Consider the following 19,597-nt stretch of genomic DNA (forward strand, 5'->3'; position numbering starts at 1 on the left):
AGGATCTTAGTTGTCAAGAGGTTAATGGAGGCAATATAAACGCCTTCAAAGCCAGCCTCACCTCAGGGCTTTACCTTAGCTCAGGATCTCTCGTGTTAACCATATTGAAGTGCAAAAAAAACGTCCTCGGGCTGAAGGGTTAATGGGATGTGGTTGAAAGGGGAAGAGGGCAGATAACGAATGTGTCCCATTTTGTAAATGAGTAACAGTGTAGCGGGGTGTGTGGAACAATGGCATGGGTAGTGGGCACTGGGAGGGAGGTGGAGTATGGAAAGATGGATGGAAGTGTGCAAGAGTGGATAGTGGGCAGTGGAGAGAGGGGGAATATAGAAAGGTGGGTGGTGTGGAAGAGAGGGTGGAAGAGGTGGTGGAGGTACGGTAGGAAGGGTGAGTGTGGAAAAGCTGTAGGGAGGCGACGCCCCTAGCTAAGTGAAGGCAACAGACTGCTGCTGGTGTGTGTGTATGACTGACAGGGGTAACACCCAGAATGTTGTGAGACTTGCCACCAAATCGGAAGCAAGGAGGGGGACAGAGGAAGAATGAGATGAGGAAATGAATTTCGGGAAAATGGACAAGTGTTTGGGCAGTCCAGCAGTATTTTTATGGAAAGGGACAATATGCAAGTATAAATAACAAAGAAAGCACCTAATAGACATCCCCTCTGACCACGACACGCATCCTTCGAGTTGCAATACCTTAGTTCATTTCTAGTTGCGAATTACGTGGGAGTTGGGGAAGAAGGAGGGGGGTGAAAGGTTGACTGTGAGAAGGGAACGTCCACCCCCACCCAAGTGAAGGCGACAGACAGACTGGTGCTGGAGTGGCGGCCCGGGGGTTTATAAAGCCGGGGAGTGGTAGTGCTGGGGGGTCGGGGTGCCTCAGCTGCTGCCGCTCTTGTCCCCACCATCCTCCCTTCCGTCAGCTGGTGTGGGTGTGGCTGTCTGCCTGCCTGTCCAACCTCAGCAAATCTCAGTCCATTCGTGTTGCATAGATTTTGTGGTGGTAGAACAATTAATGAAGGCCTATCAGCTGCGCGAGGGTCTTTTTTTCACCTGTCTGAATCATGGACCCAGTTGATTACAGGCTTAAGTTGTCCTCGTCCAGCAATCCGCCATTCTCCTTGCGGATAATAGGGAGGATCAGTAAGGGAGACATTCTTCCCCTTGACCACTACATGCAACCATCGAATTTCCAGTCCAAGTCCCTATTCCAGTTCTACCTAGGAACTGCTGGGGGTAAAAATGACCTTGCCCATAGGCTTCCATATGAAGCAGGCCCGATAGTCAAGCCTTGGACTTCTTGGTTGCGGACCAAGTTGTACTTCCGATTACACCACCGTCCACCCGAGAGAAACAGAGACGCTGGCTCTGGATGGCCGTTCGTCTCTCCGCTGACCCCAGTCCACTCGGCGGTACAATTAGAAAATGTCTTAGAACTTATCCTGCAAAATTGGTGACGTTTCCCAGTCGAGACACTTCTGTTGCTGGCATTTTGGGGAAAGACTGGAGACGCGGAAGTACCGTAACCCCTTCCGTTCGGTGACTTTTTTCATCACATTCTATTCTCATCTGACATTGGCTGCTTCATAACACCTCTTCCATAGCGATTTATTATGCATATTACATCTTGATACTCTATATAGTAGTCCCAGTATCGGCATCGCTGTACTAAGGAACTGGAGATTGAAAAGGTGTTATGCAGACTAAATCGCTAAGGAAGACATGTAAAAAAGATTTGATAAGCAAACAAAATCGATGAGGAAGAGATGTTAAAAAGACGAAACTAAATCGCTAAGGAAAAGTTGCTATGAAGCTCTGTCATACCACCAAGCATACGGCCATACTTTCAGCGCTTTTGTTCATCTCCAATTTGAAAAGCCTGTGCTAAGCAGAATGAAATCGCCTGAATGTAATTATGCAGAATGAAAGTAATTGGAATGATAGGTTAATGATCTTCGTCTCCTCCATGTGTAAATCGAAACCTTTTTCTTTTTTTCCCCTCCTTTTTCTTTCTTCCTCTGCAAATTTCAGTCCACATCACATACATTTTGTGATGGTAATAGGCGGTCTGGGAAACAGTTTGGGATTATTTCCTTGTCCCCCTCCCCCCCCTTTTTTTTTTTTCCCCTCATCCTGCTCCTGGATTCTACCTGTCTCATCTATGTTAGAAAGATGATATTGGTGAGTGGATGGGTGGAAAGGGGTGAGGAGATGGCTTTTTCTTCACGAAATTCTCACTTGAACAAAGAAAATCGCTTGACTATCGCTAGATATAAAGAAAGACCCCAGAAAAATGCCAGAAAAATATTGTATCTAAAAATGACAGCTGGAAAGAAATCCTTATCGCTAATGTAAGCGCGGAGAAACTTGCTTGCAAAGTGCAGTTAAACCTATAGTATAGCAGCAGTACAACCCTTTGGCTTAGGATGTCGCAGCTGTATAAAATCGTCGGATGCTACCCTGAATTTAATCACGCTTAACAGAAGTATGGTTTCTTAGGAAAATTTTTAAGCCAAGGACTGCTAGGATTTCATAGCTGTACATAATCTATTGTTAGGTGGAATAGAATAGTAAAGGTGTTCCAGCAGATGAGAGGGTTTCAAATTTAACACTAGCATTACATTTCCTGGCATGAAATTTTTTTCGCTAAATGAGAGGAAGGAGCTAGCGGAAAAAGCGCTAACTTGGCAACTCTGGCGCCTCACTGCTACCGTACGAGACGTTGGCCGATCACGCCTTGGGATTGCAGTCTGGCGGCGGCGACCTCAGCTGCCAGACGCAGGAGTGTACTTGGGTGCCCGTATTTACAAACGTTATCATGCTTGAGTTGTGGAGAAAAGTTCTTGTTTTCTTGTTTTTGTTATTTCGTCTCTCTCTCTCTCTCTCTCTCTCTCTCTCTCTCTCTCTCTCTCTCTCTCTCTCTCATATTTTGAAAAGTAGCTTGTGTTTGCTCTTGTGTCCTCTAGGTTGCATATTTAACAAACTTCAAGACTGTGAGTTGAGAATATGGTTGTTTCTACTTTTGATATTTCTGTCACTTGTACTTTCCGTTTGTCTTAAGGTGGGAAAGAATGATGATGATGATGATGATGATGATTCTGCCTTTGTATAGTGAGAGTTTACCCCTTTCATAAATACGTGAACAAACGTACTTGGATTGGGCATGAAAGTTTAAGTTCCGAATAAGATTGTCTATAATATTGACTTAACACAACTGTCTTCACGACCAGAGATAATATTACAATAAAAAAAATACGAAAAAATATGTAGAAAATGTCTTAGAACTTATCCTGCAGAATTGGTGACGTTTCCCAGTCGAGACAACTCTAGTATTCTGTTTTAGTTAATGTCAGAGGGTTTGAAAACGACTGTGGGTTATAGGAGCCGGAGTATGCCCTTCCAGACGATTGTATTCACCTGAGAGTCACAGGACCTACTTTACCTGCAGAATTATCCTCCTTTCCTTACATCTCATTTTCCTCCCTTCCTCCTCCTCCCTTAAACCTCTTCCTCTTCCACCCTCCCTTTCTAGCCCTCCTTCCCTTTCTCCTGTTCCTGTTCCTTCCTTCCATTCCCTCCCTCACATCTCTCCTTCCTTACTTTTCCCTCCCTTAGACCTCTCCCTCCCTTCCCTACACATCTCCTTCCTTACTTCTCCCTCCCTTAGACCTCTCCCTCCTCCCTCTCTCCCTCTCCCTTCTCCTCTCTCCCTCTCCCTTCTCCTCTCTCCCTTAGACCTCACCCTCCTCTCTCCCTCCCTCTCCCTTACACCTCTCCATCCCTGCTTCTTCCTTTCTTAGACCTGTCCCTCCTCCCTTCCATTCTCTCCCTCTCTTGCACCTTTCCATCCCAGCTTATCCCTCACTTAGACCTCTCCCTCTCTCTGTTTCACCTCTCTCTCCTCCTCCTCGCTCCGTCTCTCTCCTCCTCCTCGCTCCGTCTCTCTCCCTCCCTTTCACCTACACCTCCCCCTCCCCTCTTCGCCCCCTACTTCCCGTCACTCAGCTTCCTCCCTTGTATTCGATAAGCCTAAATTGCCTCTTAACGCCGTAGCGTTGGAGGTTGCCCAGATTAAGCCTCCATTTTAATTACACTTCAACATTGATTCATTTTAACATTTTTATTTATGTTAACACCGAGGCCTCTTTTGCTCCTCTGCTAAATAAAATCGTCTGGAGCTGGAACAGAATATATTTAGAGTTGTTCAGAGAGAGAGAGAGAGAGAATAGATGAAAATGATAGTGTTACCCTCATAGGTTTTTAAGATTGCTGAATAAAATCGTCTGTCATGAGCTGGTGTGACATACTGAAGCTGTGTAGACCTTTAGAGGGGTTTAATGGTGACAATATTAAGACTCGGGTATCTGAATTTAATCGTCCTGTGATAACCCTTAAATAAATAAATAAATGAATAAATCCGGTAGTGGAGTTGATGTGGCCATGCGATAATAACACTAGATTATGCGAAGACAAAAAATCTGTATTATTAATGATTTTGCTGGAGAGAGAGAGAGAGAGAGAGAGAGAGAGAAAGAAAACGGGGGAAAATGCGTCATTGCACTATCGGGGTTAACACACGCAACTCCTTTAAATTGAGGGTGTGTTGTCCGAAGCGTACTGGACTGCGTTTATCATCAATTATTCCCGCCAAACGCCCCAGCTGTCGATGATTCCCGCCTCCTGACGCTACGGCCGTAAATTATTAGCGGAATTTGGCGTAGCGGGAATGAAACGGGCGGGAGTTTAGCGTAGTGTCTGTGTGTGTTAAATTTTGGAAGCGAGAATAGCGAGGAAGTATGTACGCTAAAAAGTTCGCGTAATATTTCACCTCATGTGCATTCTCCTTTCCTCTGAGGGGTAATATTCCTAAACTGAAAGAGGTTTGATATTTCCTCTGATGGGCAATATTCCTAAGCTGGGAGAGGTTTGGTATTTCCTCTGACGTGTAATATTCCTAAGCTGAGGGAGGTTTGGTGTGTTCTTCTGCCCATAGATGATGCCATTTTGATATGATGCTCAAGGGGAAGTCAAAGATAAACAGTAGACATAGTGAAGAACCTAGTCCTTGTTTCCCTCCCAGTTTTGCCTTCCTTAGCATTTTCTTCCAACTAACGCCAGAAGATGTCACAGGAACAAGATGGAGAAGAGTAACTTTTAATTCACTAATGGTGGGAAAAATTCTGGTAATCTAATTAATCCAAACGACATTGTTCAGGTGGGTCTTTATTCCAGACTGTTGTTCAGGTGGGTGTTTATTCCAGACTGTGTACCTATTCGTGAACTTTAGAAGCGTGCGAGATTACCAAAGGAGCAGGTTTGACGATTCGCGAAAATTTAGAAGTACGAGTTTTGCAAGGAACCGTATACGACGATCAGCGAAATTTATAAGCGTGCGAAAATAGACAGATACTGTCACAAAATAATAATAATAATAATAATAATAATAATAATAAATACGATCATACCGAGTGTCGAGAGGTGAAGTGTCGCGTGAAAAATGAGACAGGAGGAATGGAGGACACAACACCAAAGCATTAAGGTTTTTTTTTTTTTTTTTTTTTTTTTTTTTTTTTTTACGTCCGAGGAGGAATGAAAAATATTCGAATATATAATGCTGGCTGGTAATTGTTGGCGAACTTTTGCTTGTTACTGTACGACGCTTCACGAAATTTATAAATGCACAGAAATTGCAAAAGTATACGATTCATGCAACCCAGGTGTGTATGATGGTGTACGCCTCCTGTCACACACACACACACACACACACACACACACATCAATACCCCGTCCTCGTCCCGTGTGTGGGGTGATTTATACGGAGCTTGAGTCCATATTTACCAAGATTCTTAAGCATTACCTTTCACGAAAAACATCTCCATAGCAGATTAATATTATCAGGACGTTATTATTATTATTATTATTATTTATTATTTATTTTTGTATATCACCTTATTTTTGCGTAAGATTGATTGTAAATATGACCCTAATTTAAGCAAGCGATTTTATACATACCTTAGCTCAAGAAGGTTTGTAAATATGCGACCTGTTCGGAGATATTTCTTTGCGTGTCAGTCTGGGGATATAGTAATGAAAACAGAGAGAGAGAGAGAGAGAGGAGGGGGGGGGAGGAAGGGAGTGAAGTATCAGATCCAAACCTGTTTCAGTCGAGGCCACCTCTCAAGCATACCTCCCCATTCTCTCTCTCTCTCTCTCTCTCTCTCTCTCTCTCTCTCTCTCAGTATATTACATCTCAGTATCAACACCATCAACCATTACAACACTCTCTCTCTCTCTCTCTCTCTCTCTCTCTCTCTCTCTCTCTCTCTCTCTCACTAATGGTCGCCAAAAAAAGCAAATTCGATATACGCACCAATAATGTGATAATGTGCAAAGTGGAAGCAGCCACGACCTAGGACATAGCAGAACGTGTGTGTGTGTTTTACGTAATCGCATTTAACGAAACTGAGTCAGGTTAGTAATAGCCTTCTCCGGCTTCTATTTTTTCATTCATTTCTCTGAATATATATATATATATATATATATATATATATATATATAAATATATATATATATATATATATATTGTAATTTTAGTTGCTGGTTCAAAGAGTCAGTTTCTTTTATCACAAGTGTGCTTATTTACTTCTTTATCACCTCTTAGTTTATATAGTTTCTTGCTTCCCCTTCCCTACCCTCTCTCTCTCTCTCTCTCTCTCTCTCTCTCTTTCACGGTCCCATATGCTTCTACGTTCACCTGCATAAAATATGGAGCCGCCTAGAATGAAATACTAGAGCTGTCCCAACAATGAGAGGGTTAAGTAGTCTCTCTTCAGTTTCCCTTTTCACCCCTACAAATTCCTATAACACCGTCATATCTACTTTTTCTCCTTCTTTCCTTTAAGGACAAAGTGAGTCCCTGGATTTTTTTCATGACAGTTCCTTAAGCATAACACCCATCTTCTCTTTGCATTTTTGTCTCTCCTTCCCATTCTTCCTGATTTTCTTCCTCCTCTCCCTTCCTCCTTTCCCTTTTTTCCTCCTCCTTCTCCACCTCCTCCCTTCTGTTGTTTTTCCTGAACTCCCTGTCTCATGTCTTTACCAGTCCTCTCTCTTCCCTCCTCCCCAGCACATTTTTCTTCATCCCTGTCATATCTTCAGTTTTTCTCGTCCCTAATTTTTCGGTTCTGTCTTGGTTTCAGTTTTCCTCCTTCCCCTTCCTCCTGTCTTCTCATACTTCCCCCTTTTCTTTCTTTTCCCTATCTTATTCTTATCTCCCACTTATTCTCGCTCTTCCTCCCCATTATCTCTCTCTCTCTGCCTAACTCATTTTTCACTCATCGCACTGTTTCCTTCTGTCCTTCTCTCATAGTCCTCGCTTTCGCTTTTTTTTCTTTTCTTCGTTTTCCTGCTGTAGTTCTTCATTCCATTCATTCTTCAATTCATTCTTCACTTCCCTCACTTTTCGTGCGTCCATCTCTCCTCTGTCCTCTTCCCTCATCATTCTCCCTTCTGCCACCTACCTTTCCCTTTTCTTTCCTTCCCTTCTCATCCCTCCTTCTATCCGTCCTTCTTTCCTTTCCTTCCATCCCCCCTTCTTCCTTTCTTCTCCCCCCCCCCGTCCCTCCTCCATCCCCTAGTACGAATACCTGCTTAAAACTGAATAACGGAATTGAATGGCAGGTACAGTGAGGGAGGGAAGGAGGAAGGAAGGAAGATATTAATGAAGGAAGGAACGAAGAGGTAGGCTGGGAGAGTCTTGAAAAAAGAAGAGAAAGGGAGATGGAAGAAGGAAGGATTGAAGGAAAGCAGAGGTTAACTGGGAGAAAGGAAGAAAGTCATGAAGAAGAGAAGGAAGGGGGGGGGAAGAAAAGGTAATAAAAATGAGATACAGAATGGTGATGATGATGGTGTAGGAAGGGTTGAAAATGAGAGAGAGAGAGAGAGAGAGAGAGAGAGAGAGAATCTTTGTTCCTCCGTCTGCCCTCTTGACCCTAACCCGCATACCACGACACCTGCTTTCTCTCTCTTTTTCTCTCTCTCTCTCTCTCTCTCTCTCTCTCTCTCTCTCGTTGGTTTTCTGTGTGTGCTGTATCTCTCTCCTATTCTTCTTTGTCTGCCTATATGCCTACGTCTGTCTGTCTGTCTGTCTTTTTATATCTACGTCTGCCGTTATCCATTGTCATTCATCATGTGCCAGCTCCCTTGTTCTCGAAAACTTGGAATGAATCTCTCTCTCTCTCTCTCTCTCTCTCTCTCTCTCTCTCATTGTAGGAAAGTTTCTAGGAACTGGCTGCTGGAGGGTGTCAAATAAGAGAGAGAGAGAGAGAGAGAGAGAGAGAGAGAGAGAGAGAGAGAGAGAGAGAGAGAGAGAGATGCCAAAGAATCCAATAAGAAAAAAAAAATACAGGAAACAGAAAAGTACACGTTAGATAACTGTGTGTTTTTCTTTTCTTTTTTTTTACCAGTTCTTATAGGTCCTTGTTTTGGGAGGGAGAGTGATAGACATAATTAACCCTTACCCATGCTGCCGAAGTTTGGTAGAGGAATGGATGTCTGTAGTGAAGAGTAATGTATTCTAACGTCGAGGTGTTGTAATGGCCGTGTTTGTGCTTCCGTTGTGTGAGGAAGCTCCCTAACACCACTTCCTGAACGATTTATTTTTGGATATGGGTGGTTAATATCCCTTTTTACGTTATTTACGCAGAGGATGGCTATATTGGAAGAATGTATACAACAGACCACGTCGGTAAGGTGTAGCAAATATAATGAATCGCGTAAGTATAGGGACCTTGGAATCCGTGTATGCGAAGGTATACAAACATATGGAAGGACATACTACTTGAATCGCTTTAAATGTCTGCCACGTCTGAGGTTTGAACCATGGAGAGTTGGACCTCACTCATTGCGAGACGAGGACCCTAGCAGCCGGGCCACAGCAGCTTCGGAGAGAGAGAGAGAGAGAGAGAGAGAGCTTGCACACTGCACCCCTGCACCCCGTGTTGACACAAAGCATCCCACCATTTCCTGGATTGACTGCCGCCGCCTCCACCTCCAGTACTTGGTGGAGGTTGAGTGGAGGTATGAGGAGGAGTAGGAGTGAGAAAATGAGGAATAGAACGAGTGGTTCTGGGAGAAGGAGGAGTAGGAACTGATGAAGGAGAATAAAGAGAGAGAAGTGTGATAATGGGAGAATGAGGGAGGGGGGGAATGAGGGCAGGAGAATGAGGACTGGAGAGGGAGAGTACGAGGATTTGGAGATAGTTCATGAATAGTGGAAATGGTAGACTGAGGAGGAGTGGGAGACTGAGAAACTGGAAAGAGAATGAGGAACAGACACTGAGAAATTAGCAGGAATGGCTTGAGGGGTTTGCAGTAGAATGAGGAGTAGAAGCTTAGAATTGGGAACAGGGAAGCAGAATGGAGAAAGAAGTTGAGGAATGAATAGTAGTAGTAATTAGAGGAATGGAAGAAAGAGAATGTGTAGGAGGTTGAATGGAAGTAGAAGAATGAGTAGGAGGAGGAATGGAGGTAGAAGAATGAGGAGTGAGGATAGGAGAATGAGTTAGTAGTAATAGCAGGAGTAGGAGCAAATAAATACCAAAGAAGTATGAGTTGCAGGAGTAAAAATGAAGAGGAATGAGGAGTAGGAGGGATAGAACGAGGAATGAGGAGCATGAGGGAGAGAATCAGGGTAAGAGTGAGTAAGCGGAGAGGAATGAGATGTAAAAACAGGAGAAAGACAAAGTAAAGTAGATAAGTAAGGAGTAAGTGGAGTAGAAAGAGTTAAAGAGTTAGGAGTAAGAGAAGTAGGAAATATATGATGGAAGACAGAGATGGAAGAAGGAAATAAGAGTGACTAGGAAGGGGAAAAGAAAAAGAGGGGAAAGATAGAAGAGAGTGAGAGAATAAGAGACAAGGAAGAAAAAGGAGAATAAGGGGAATATAAAGAAATGGAGTATTAATAGAAAGGAGAACCTGAGAGGTGAGTGGCATAACTGGAAAAGTAGAAGTAAAATTAGTAGGAGTAGACATGGAAGGAGAGCATGGGGAGGGACAGGGGATAGAAGCAGTTATGAGAGAAGAGAAAATTGGCGTGTAGAAGACTAGGAGATAGGAAAAGGGAAATATAAGTGTAAAATAATATGTGATGATGATTTTTAAAGTGAAGAATCATAAACAGAAGGTATACAGACAGAAGAATGTAACAGACAGAAGTACGTTGACACCTACGGAAAAGAAAGAGGAGGTAGATCAGGAGATGGAGACAGTATACCAAAGAACTTTTAAAAAAGTAAACGGAAGATATAAGAAGCAGAAGAGAAGAAAGAGGAGAGGATAAGAGGAAGATAAGGGGACACGGAAGATGTTTTATGTATTAGCCCCTTCCTCTTCCCTCCGTCTTCTTCCCCTTTCGCTTTCATTAGGTGCCCCCCCCCTCTCTCTCTCTCTCACACACACACACACACACACACACACACATTTTGTGTGTGTGTGTGTGTGTGTGTGTATATATATATATATATATATATATATATATATATATATATATATATATATATATATATATATATATATATATATATACATACATATATATATGTACACTGTATTCAGTATACGAAGCTGAATTGGTTGTATTGTGTTTAGTGTAGAATCAGTTTACGTTATTGAGTCGGTGTCGCTAATAGGGGATATAAGCACATGATGGCACAGCCTGGTAGGATCATTACACACACACACACACACACACACACACACACACACACACACACACACACACACACACACACACACACACACACACATTAGGGGCATCATCCACTTGCGAGAGACAATAGCATACTCGGAGCTAATGCCAATTGGGGCTTCGGTGGTTGCGTCGAGATGGCCGGGCTGGGACAGGGGTGATCGGGGACAAGGTTTAGGGGGTAGGATTCCGGCAGGGGGTTGAGGATTGGACGTGGGGTGGGGGGAGATTGGGATTCTGATGGTTAAGGGGAGAGAGCAGGGGTTTGGAAATAGAGGTGGTGGGTTGGGGTTGTAAGGGGACATGAGTCACTCCTGAGGTATATATACATGGCGTGATTCGGGGGTTGGAAGTGAGGGAGATATGGGGTTGGAAAGGGTGCGTTTGGGGGTGGTTAGAGGGAAGCGAGGAGTGCGTGAAAGATTGAGGCAACTTGATACATATTGACATGTGGTGTGAATGTTGGAGGGATGAGGTTGAAGGGGGGGGGGAGAAGAGGAGCTGGAAAAGAGGGATGGTACATAAGAAATATTGGCAATGTTAGATCTATTTCCTTTTGTGGTAGTGATGATGATGATGATGATGATGATGATGTCAGTGATGATTTTATCGGTGGTCAGGCAATAGTGTGGATAGTTGGTCGTCTTGGTAGTCAGTATTGTTGGTGGTAATCGTGGTAATGGTGGTGATGGTGGTTGGTTGTCATTGCGGTCGATAGTGGTAATGAAAATGGTAGTGGTGATGGTTGTGGTAATGATGGCAGTTGCAATGATAGTGATGTTACTGATGGGTGGTTTTCATGATAGTTGGTAGTGGTTATGATGATGGTAGTGATGACAGCTGTGGTAATGATGGCGGTAGAGAGAGAATAGTGGTGTAAGTGTTATGCCCGAAAATGTAACACAGTGTTTGGTGGCAACTGTTGTGTGGTGTAGCGTGTGGTGTAAATGTGTGCCTATGTCTTACACCTGTATATGAGAGAGAGAGAGAGAGAGAGAGAGAGAGAGAGAGAGAGAGAGAGATCAACAGCAGCATCCACATCTGTTAAACTTTCTCTATGTATCTCCCACCTTTTAGTAATTATAGTTTAGTTTTTGATTTGATCGACATATAATTATTCATCTTTCTCACTTTGCTCTATATTTTGACACTATTTTCCTTATTTATATTGACTGATTTTTGCTGTATATTTTGAGTGGATTTTATTGATTTACATTATCAGATTTTGTAATAGGGGATGGGATGCAGTGTGCGTTGTGATATAGACGGAAGATATTTGTAAAACTGTATGGGCGCTGTTGCCATAGTCTTTGCTTTCTAGCTGTATGGAAGAGTGTTAATGGTGGTGTGGATGGATTAGAGGTTCACTATGATGCGTAGTGTTTAAGATGTTTTGTTTATTGTGGTGGGTAAAGTATCGTAGTGGGGACCCATTCTAAAGAGTTAAATGTAGGGAACGTAAGATTGAATGTTTTGAAATTCTCCTTTTTATCTCCACTCATTTACCTCCCTCCCTTCAACACAGCCCCGCTCCCTCCCCCCTCCCCCCCCGGGATTCCCACCAGGAGTAAGAGTGTGAAGAGTATGTCGAGTGGAATGTAGAGTGCGCTGAGATGTGTAGAGTGTGTGTGTTGAAATAGGGTAGGTTTATTGAGCTGTGTAAAGAGAAAGACCGTGTGTAAAGTGTCAGTGTGTGTGTTGAGGCGTCTCCTGTGAAAGATGGAGTGTGTTTTGAGTGTACAGAGAGTAAGACAGACCAGTTTGAGACTCTTTCTGCAAACCTTTTCTCTTTTTCTAACCCCTCCCCCCTCCTTCCTCACAGCACAACCCCGCGCCGATGATTATGAGTGTGAAGTTTGAATGAAAGATGTAATATGTTGGAATTTATACAATTAAAGACAGATTATTGTCACACTCTCTCTAACCCCCTTCTCTCTCTTTCTCTCCCCACAGCACAACTCCGCGCCCTACCTTCCCGGGATCGCGACCATGAGCAACTTCAACCCGTACATCGCGTCGTCGCCCGTCATGACCATGGGCATGACTGACGGCGCTGTGGCTTCTCACATCACGGGGGTCGTCCCACAGCAGGTCGTGCCCGCTCAGAAAGTGCCCAGGACCGATCGGCTAGAGGTAGGATGGTCCACCTGCCCCCCCCCCATCCCCTCTATCCTTCATTCCTTCCTTGTCCTTACCTCATATCCTGATCCTTTCCTCAGCCTTTATCCTACCGGTTCCCTTCCCTGTCCATCATTCTTTGGCCTTTCTCATATCCTTATCTTTTAAATAGCATTGTTCCCATTCTATCCTTCCTTCCTTGTCCTTCCCCCATAGCCAAATCCTGTCCTCAACATTTATCCTAGCCGTTCCTATCTTCCCCCCCCCCACCCGTTCCCTCTTATTTTGTTTTATCATCTAGTCCGTTTGGTACTCCCCTCTCCTTCCTCCATTTTCCCCTCTCCTCTCTACTGTATCCATCCCACTTCCCTTTTCTCTTATCCCACCCTACTGCCTCTCACTTCCCTCCCCTCCTTTCCCCTTTCTCATCCCCATACGCTTGTCACTTCCCTCCCCTCTCTCTCCTCCCATTTTTCCCCTTTACTATCTCCCCTCGTCGTATCTCCCTCTCTTATCTCCCTACTCCTGTCGCCTTCCTCTTTCCTCCCTCTCTCTCTCTCCCTTGTCCAAGTTCCCTACTCCTCTTCTCCTTTGTTGTTCCTGCTTTCCTCCTCTCTCCATTCTTTCTTCTCCAGCTTTCCACCTCCGTCCCCTCTCCATTTTCACATTTCCCTCCTCTCTCTCTCTGCTTTCATTCCTCCTCTCCCCCCTTCCATTTTCCTTCTCTTCTCTTTTCCCTCCCACCCTTTCATTTTTCCCCTTTCCCCCTAACCTATCTCCCCTTTCCCGTTTCCCCTGACCACGCTTCTCTTCCCCCCTCTCCTATCTCCCCTCTCCCGTTTTATCCTTCCTTCCCTCTCCCATTTCCCCCGTTCCTTCTTCCCTCTCCTATTTTCCCCTTCCTTCTCCCTTATCCCATCTCCAGATTACTTTCCCATCACCTCACTTCCATCTCTCCCATTTCCCATCACCCCTTTCCCATTTCCCTTCACCTCTTTCCCATTTCCCTTCACCTCGCTCCCATTTTCCTTCACCCCGCTCCCATTTTCCTTCACCCCGCTCCCATTTTCCTTCTCCCATCTCCCTATTCCTCACCCTTGTCCTCTCCCGTCTCCCCATTCCATTGTTGCCTCCTCGGTGGACGCTATTAACCTCTGTAAATGTAATTGTCCCCTTCTCGGTTGGTTCCTTTGCCCTCTCTGCACCACCACACACACAGGGAGGAGTCAGCCAGTGTTAGGAGTAGAAGTAGATAGTGTTGTGTTCACCTGTTGTACCTAATTGCCTGTCCCTCCAACTTTGTATAAGATTCACTCTTTAAAGTTAGGAATAGTGTTTTATTTTCTTGGTGTATCTTTTTTTTTTTTTTTATGATATCCTTCCAAGACCTCTTAATTATTATGCTTAAAATTTAGACTAGTGTGTGTTTTCTGGATTTTTTTTTTTTCTCCTCAGATTTTCTCCTTATTTTTTGCCCATAGTTTCTTGTATATTCTAGTTAGGAAGATTGTTTGTTATTTTGCTTTATCTCGCTCTTATTTTTCCAGTCCGATATTCATGTTTGTTTTAGAGTTTAATATCTTGTTTATTCCTAGCAAGGATTTATGATCATTTATATCTCTTTCTTATTCTTTCCCCAAATATTGTCTTTCATTTTGTGTGTATTTGATGTCATAGTTTTTCGTTGTTTAGCCTAATTAGGGTAAGTGTTTTTCTTGCCATGTTTATAATCCTTTCTTATTCTCCCGTCAGTAGTTTCTTTACGTTTTGCTCAAAATTTTATGCTGCATTTCTTGATATAGCCAGGTCAGCCATAGCAGTGTATTTTTTCGTATATATCTTTTTCTAATTCATCCTCAATACTCTCCTTAATTTTTCCTCACAATTTCATGCAGCAGTTTTAGTATATTTTAGTATTAGTATCTCTTCTGCCAGATCTTTTTCAGTCTTATTCCTCTCCTCCTAATTCTCCATTTTTTCCTCTTAATCTGCTACGGTACTTCCTCCTGTTATATTCTCAGTATATTCATGATTTTTCTTAATTCTTTTGCGTGAGACTTGGATGTTGGTTGGAAAAGAATAAAAACAGAAGAAATAAATAAGCAGTTATTGCCCAAGCTTTCACCTGCCTTAAGAAGATGGTAGGAATTTACTGTATAAGAGAAGAGTTAGTGCTGCGTGTACCTAGGGGAGAGAGAGAGTGAGAGAGAGAGAAAGAGAGCACGTGAGGGAAAAAGAGTGGTAGAGGACAAGAGAAAGGACAAACTGGGAATTTAAAGACGGTTGTAGATTTTTGAGAGAGAGAGAGAGAGAGAGAGAGAGAATGGAGAAAAAGGGGGAAGGGAGGATGTAGAGACAGGAGATGTAGTGCCACAAATCTGCTTTTTGGAGACGTGTCAAAGGACTTCCTTGTTACCTCCCCTCCTGCCTTGGCACTCATCCTCTCTCTCTCTCTCTCTCTCTCTCTCGTTGGTTTTGAAAGGTTGATGTCGCTCGAAAACAACGCAAGCGAATGCATTTTTTTTTTTTTTTCATTGCTTCTCAAAACTTTACATAGTGTTTTGGAATTACGTACTTTTCCTATGTCTTCATTTAAACTCGAAATTTCTGTGTTTTATGAAATGAGTCAGTATGGCGACCAGTTTCAATCTGTCCCGAATTCTCTGTTTGTGATAAATAGATAGTTTGCATCGGCGGCACACGAAATTAACACTCTCAGGCTCCTATGACTCTGTTGAATAAATAAATCGCTGAGGAGAAGGTGTTATGATCTAAGGTATAACAGACATATTAACTGGCTAAGGTGAAAGTGTTACGGTTTAAGACACAGGCAAAATAAATCGCCAAGGAGAGGATGTAGCGAAATCTCCCAAGCCATCGAGAACACGTCCCCTCGTCTGGAGGCCGAATAATTGGCCGTAATTCGTTCATTCATTATCCCATTTCCAAGTTAATTAGGCTGATGGACCATTAAAGTAGAGGAGCGTCTCTTAGTGGACGATGATCGTCACTAAAAGGCTCTTAGATCTTGTTAAGGGTAAGGTCCGAACCTCTGCTGGAACCGAGTATAAGGTAAAGGGTGTTGGAATCTACTTAGCGACGTAGTGTTAGAATCGGAACCTTTTGCTGGAACGAAGTATAAGGTAAAGGGTGTTGGAATCTACTTACTGACGCAGTGTAAGACTCGGAACCTTTGCTGGAATGAGGTATAAGGTAAAGGGTGTTGGAATCTACTTAGCGATGCAGTGTTTGAATCGGAACCTTTGCTGGAACGAAGTATAAGGTAAAGGGTGTTGGAATGTACTTGGTGACGCAGTTTTGGAATCGGTGTTAGAATATACTTAATGACGCAGTGTTAGAATCGGAACTTGGGCAGTGATAGTGTGTGTGATGTAAGGTAGAATAAGAGTGTATGATGATGCATAGTATAAGGTAAATGTAGGGTTAGAAGCTATTGAAGTGACAAAATATGCTGTAATTTGTATCTTAGCTCCTGAAATTCCACGCAACCACGATTTAGTATTCAGGCTGTTGAATTAGACCACTTCCGTCAGATGATAAAAATGGATTATAGTATTAGGTGTAATAATAATAATAATAATAATAATAATAATAATAATGTAATGAAGGGGATAAGGCAGGTGCAAGCGTAACAATAGAACGTAACTGTTTATTTATTCTTGTAATATGTTTAGTTATATAGACTTTTTAATCTCTCTCTCTCTCTCTCTCTCTCTCTCTCTCTCTCTCTCTCTCATTTATTTACTTAGGTAGTTACATAGTTCCTTAGGAGAGCCACCATACAATGTAAACTGTAATCATTGTTGTTGTTCACCTGTTTATTTTATACCACGTTCTTCTTTTGTTTATTTTACAGTGATTTATTTACAGTTTATGCACCAACATTTTCTCTTTCAGGTTGTAAATAGAAGAGACAAGTTGACTGAATATTATAAAAAATTATTAACCATGTTTTTATTCTCTCCAACTTTCTTTTTCTCACTTTTTTTTTTTTTTTAATCCTAACCAGCTCTCATGTGTATTGTTTTTTTGTGTGTGTACTTGTGTGTGTGTGCGTGTGCGTGTGTGTTGCGTCCACACACACACAGTAATAAAGAAAATTGTATTCTAACCATAATATTTCTAATTGTACTGACTATTTTTTTAAATGCCTTTGACAGCCCTCTTTATGATGTAGATTTTTTATTTTCTGAACGGTTGTTGAAGCTAGTTTGAGATACATATATTTTTATCATTTATTTTTTACATAATGCCCCTTCAACCCGATGATGAGTTTTTTCAGTTTAATTAGGCCACTTTCAGACGATTTTATTCAGCTTCGGGAAGATTTTTATTAATATAGAGGTGAATGAAATCGTATGGAGATAGGAATATTAAAGTGAAAAATGTGGATGCTCGGGTTGAAGGGGTTTTCTTTCATGTCAAGCATTTTTTTTTTTTTTTTCTGTGTAACATAACCACAAGTTGATACTCTCTGTCTGTCTGTCTGTCTGTCCGTCTGTCTGACTGTCTGTCTGTCCGTCTGTCTCTCTCTCTGAAGGCCTGCATATATATTAAAACAAACTTTTTGTTTCCTTTATTTGTTCTCTAGATTTCAAATATATTTTTTCTTTTTACATTAGTCGATCGATTAACTGCATTCATAATCCCCCTCTTGGTGGATTTATTAACGATTGTGCACTGATGTAATTATTTTTATTTTGACTTCGTTATTGACACTTCTCATCCGCCATGTTGGTACTCCTCTCGGCCTCTCAGTTCGACCTAACCATATTTTCTCGTCAAGTACTCGCTTCTCTTCTCTAATTTGCTAGTACCGTTTTATATATATATACAGTTTTCATTTTTTTTTTTTCGGTCTCTCCTCATTTGCTAACAACTTTATGACATGTTTTGCTCATCTCGTCCGTTTTAATTTATTGTAAACTTTATCATATATTATTTTTCTCCCCCATTCCTTCACCTCATCATTATTATTATTATTACCATTATTATTATTTTCTCTTTCTGAATTTTTGTACCATAATGAATGGAGCATTTTTGATGATATTTTTTTTTTTACTCTAATGAATGTACAGTTTATATATATATATTAAATACAAACCATACTACTACTACCATTTATTATTATTATTTTGTTATATTAATGAGACCTTTTTTTTTTTCTTTTTTTTTATTTTTAGATCGGTTGCCTGGCTCTAATAACTGAGTCTCCCCTATAATTTTGCCTTGTGGTAGTTTGACGGTGGCGCCTTCAGAAAACGTAGGGCCGTGTTTTCGTCCGCTTGGGGGCTGTATTGGAAGTGGCTTGTGAGATTTCGTAACACTTCTTCCATAGCGATTTATTCTGCGCATTGCATCTCAGTATCCTCTTATTGGTGGATTTTTTTGTTTTTTTTTTGGTGCATTGAAACGGGATAAATAACATGGAGGACAATGTTAGGGGGTAAATATATATGCAAAATATAAATCGCTAAAGGTGAGGTGCAACCAAGCCTCCCATGTCAGTTTGAATACGACCCTGAGAGATTTCGTAGCATCTTCTTCCTTGCGATTTATCCTGAATATTACACCTCAGTATTCTCTAGTATTTTCTCTCACACCATTTATACTATTTTCACTACCAACATAGAAAATACAGGAGAATGGTGCCCCTTTGAGTCCTAGGGCATATTTTTTGCTTATTTTGCAACCTGTTGACTATTTAATTCAACTTGGGATAGACATTTAGAACTGGAAGGGTTAGTCTTCATAAATTCCTCCAGTCGTACAGCCCTTTTCTAAGTTGTATTAAAAGTTCAGGTGGCAAAGAGTCCAAACGTAAAAATACGTCACCCGGCTAGAAAGAGTTAACGTGCTGCAGAAATAATTTAGCAAGGAAGAAGTGTTAGAAATCCACCTAAAGCCATGGAGAATACGGTTCCCATAGGCCCCCCTTGCCCTCACTGTGGGGGGAGATTATTATATATATATTGCGGCGCGGTATGCACTGAGTCTGGGGGGAGAACCTTATGTCACACTGTCCTTGGTAGATCCTTAACCTGACTTCAGCTGTTTCCTTTTTCTCACCTGATTCCTGTTGTATCCTGTTTCCCACCTGATTCCTGCTGTATCCTGTTTCTCACCTGATTCCTGCTGTATCCAGTTTTCCACCTGATTCCTGCTGTATCCAGTTTCCCACCTGATTCTTGCTGTATCCTATTTCCCTCTCGATTCATGTTGTATCCTATTTGTACCACCTGATTCCTTTTTTTATCATACTAACCTGATATTCTGCTCACCCCATTCCTTCTGTATTTTTCTCACCTGATATTCTAATTACCCCTTTGCCACCCCCCTTTTTTTTTTCTTTTTAATCCTGCTACCCACGTAATTCCTTACGTAATTTCCTTTTTATTCTATAACATTCTATTTACCCAGTCGTTCTCCTATACCTTTCTTTGTTCTGCCTCCTTGTTTATTTATTATTATTTTTTTCATCCTACATACAACTTTATTATTTTCCTAATTCCTTCTTTTATACCTTATATTCTGCTTAATCCTTCCCTTCCCTTATACTTCTTACCATCTTATTCTTGATAGGTTTCCTTCTCTTTCCTATAACCTAGTTACCCTTGGCCTTTTTTTCCTACTTGCCTAATATTCTTCGAACTTTTTTTTTTATTTTTTTTTTTTTTTATGTGTCCGACTCTGGGCATAGGCTTCACAGCCT

The 19,597-nt window shown here is 41.9% G+C and overlaps 1 protein-coding gene across 4 annotated transcripts in view; it reads left to right on the plus strand.

Annotated features, from left to right (window-relative positions):
* Positions 1-19,597, plus strand: part of LOC145404644 (muscleblind-like protein 1) — a 453,843-nt gene that overhangs the window by 362,299 nt on the left and 71,947 nt on the right. For all 4 annotated transcript variants that reach the window (XM_080276169.1, XM_080276166.1, XM_080276168.1 and 1 more), the window contains one exon: positions 12,700-12,879. In XM_080276169.1, coding sequence (XP_080132295.1) covers positions 12,700-12,879 — 180 coding nt within the window. The remainder of the gene's footprint in view (positions 1-12,699; positions 12,880-19,597) is intronic.

The sequence above is a fragment of the Coenobita brevimanus genome, chromosome 64 (assembly GCF_032717465.1).
Source record: "Coenobita brevimanus isolate Jiangsu-jjx chromosome 64, ASM3271746v2, whole genome shotgun sequence".
NCBI lineage: Eukaryota > Metazoa > Arthropoda > Malacostraca > Decapoda > Coenobitidae > Coenobita > Coenobita brevimanus.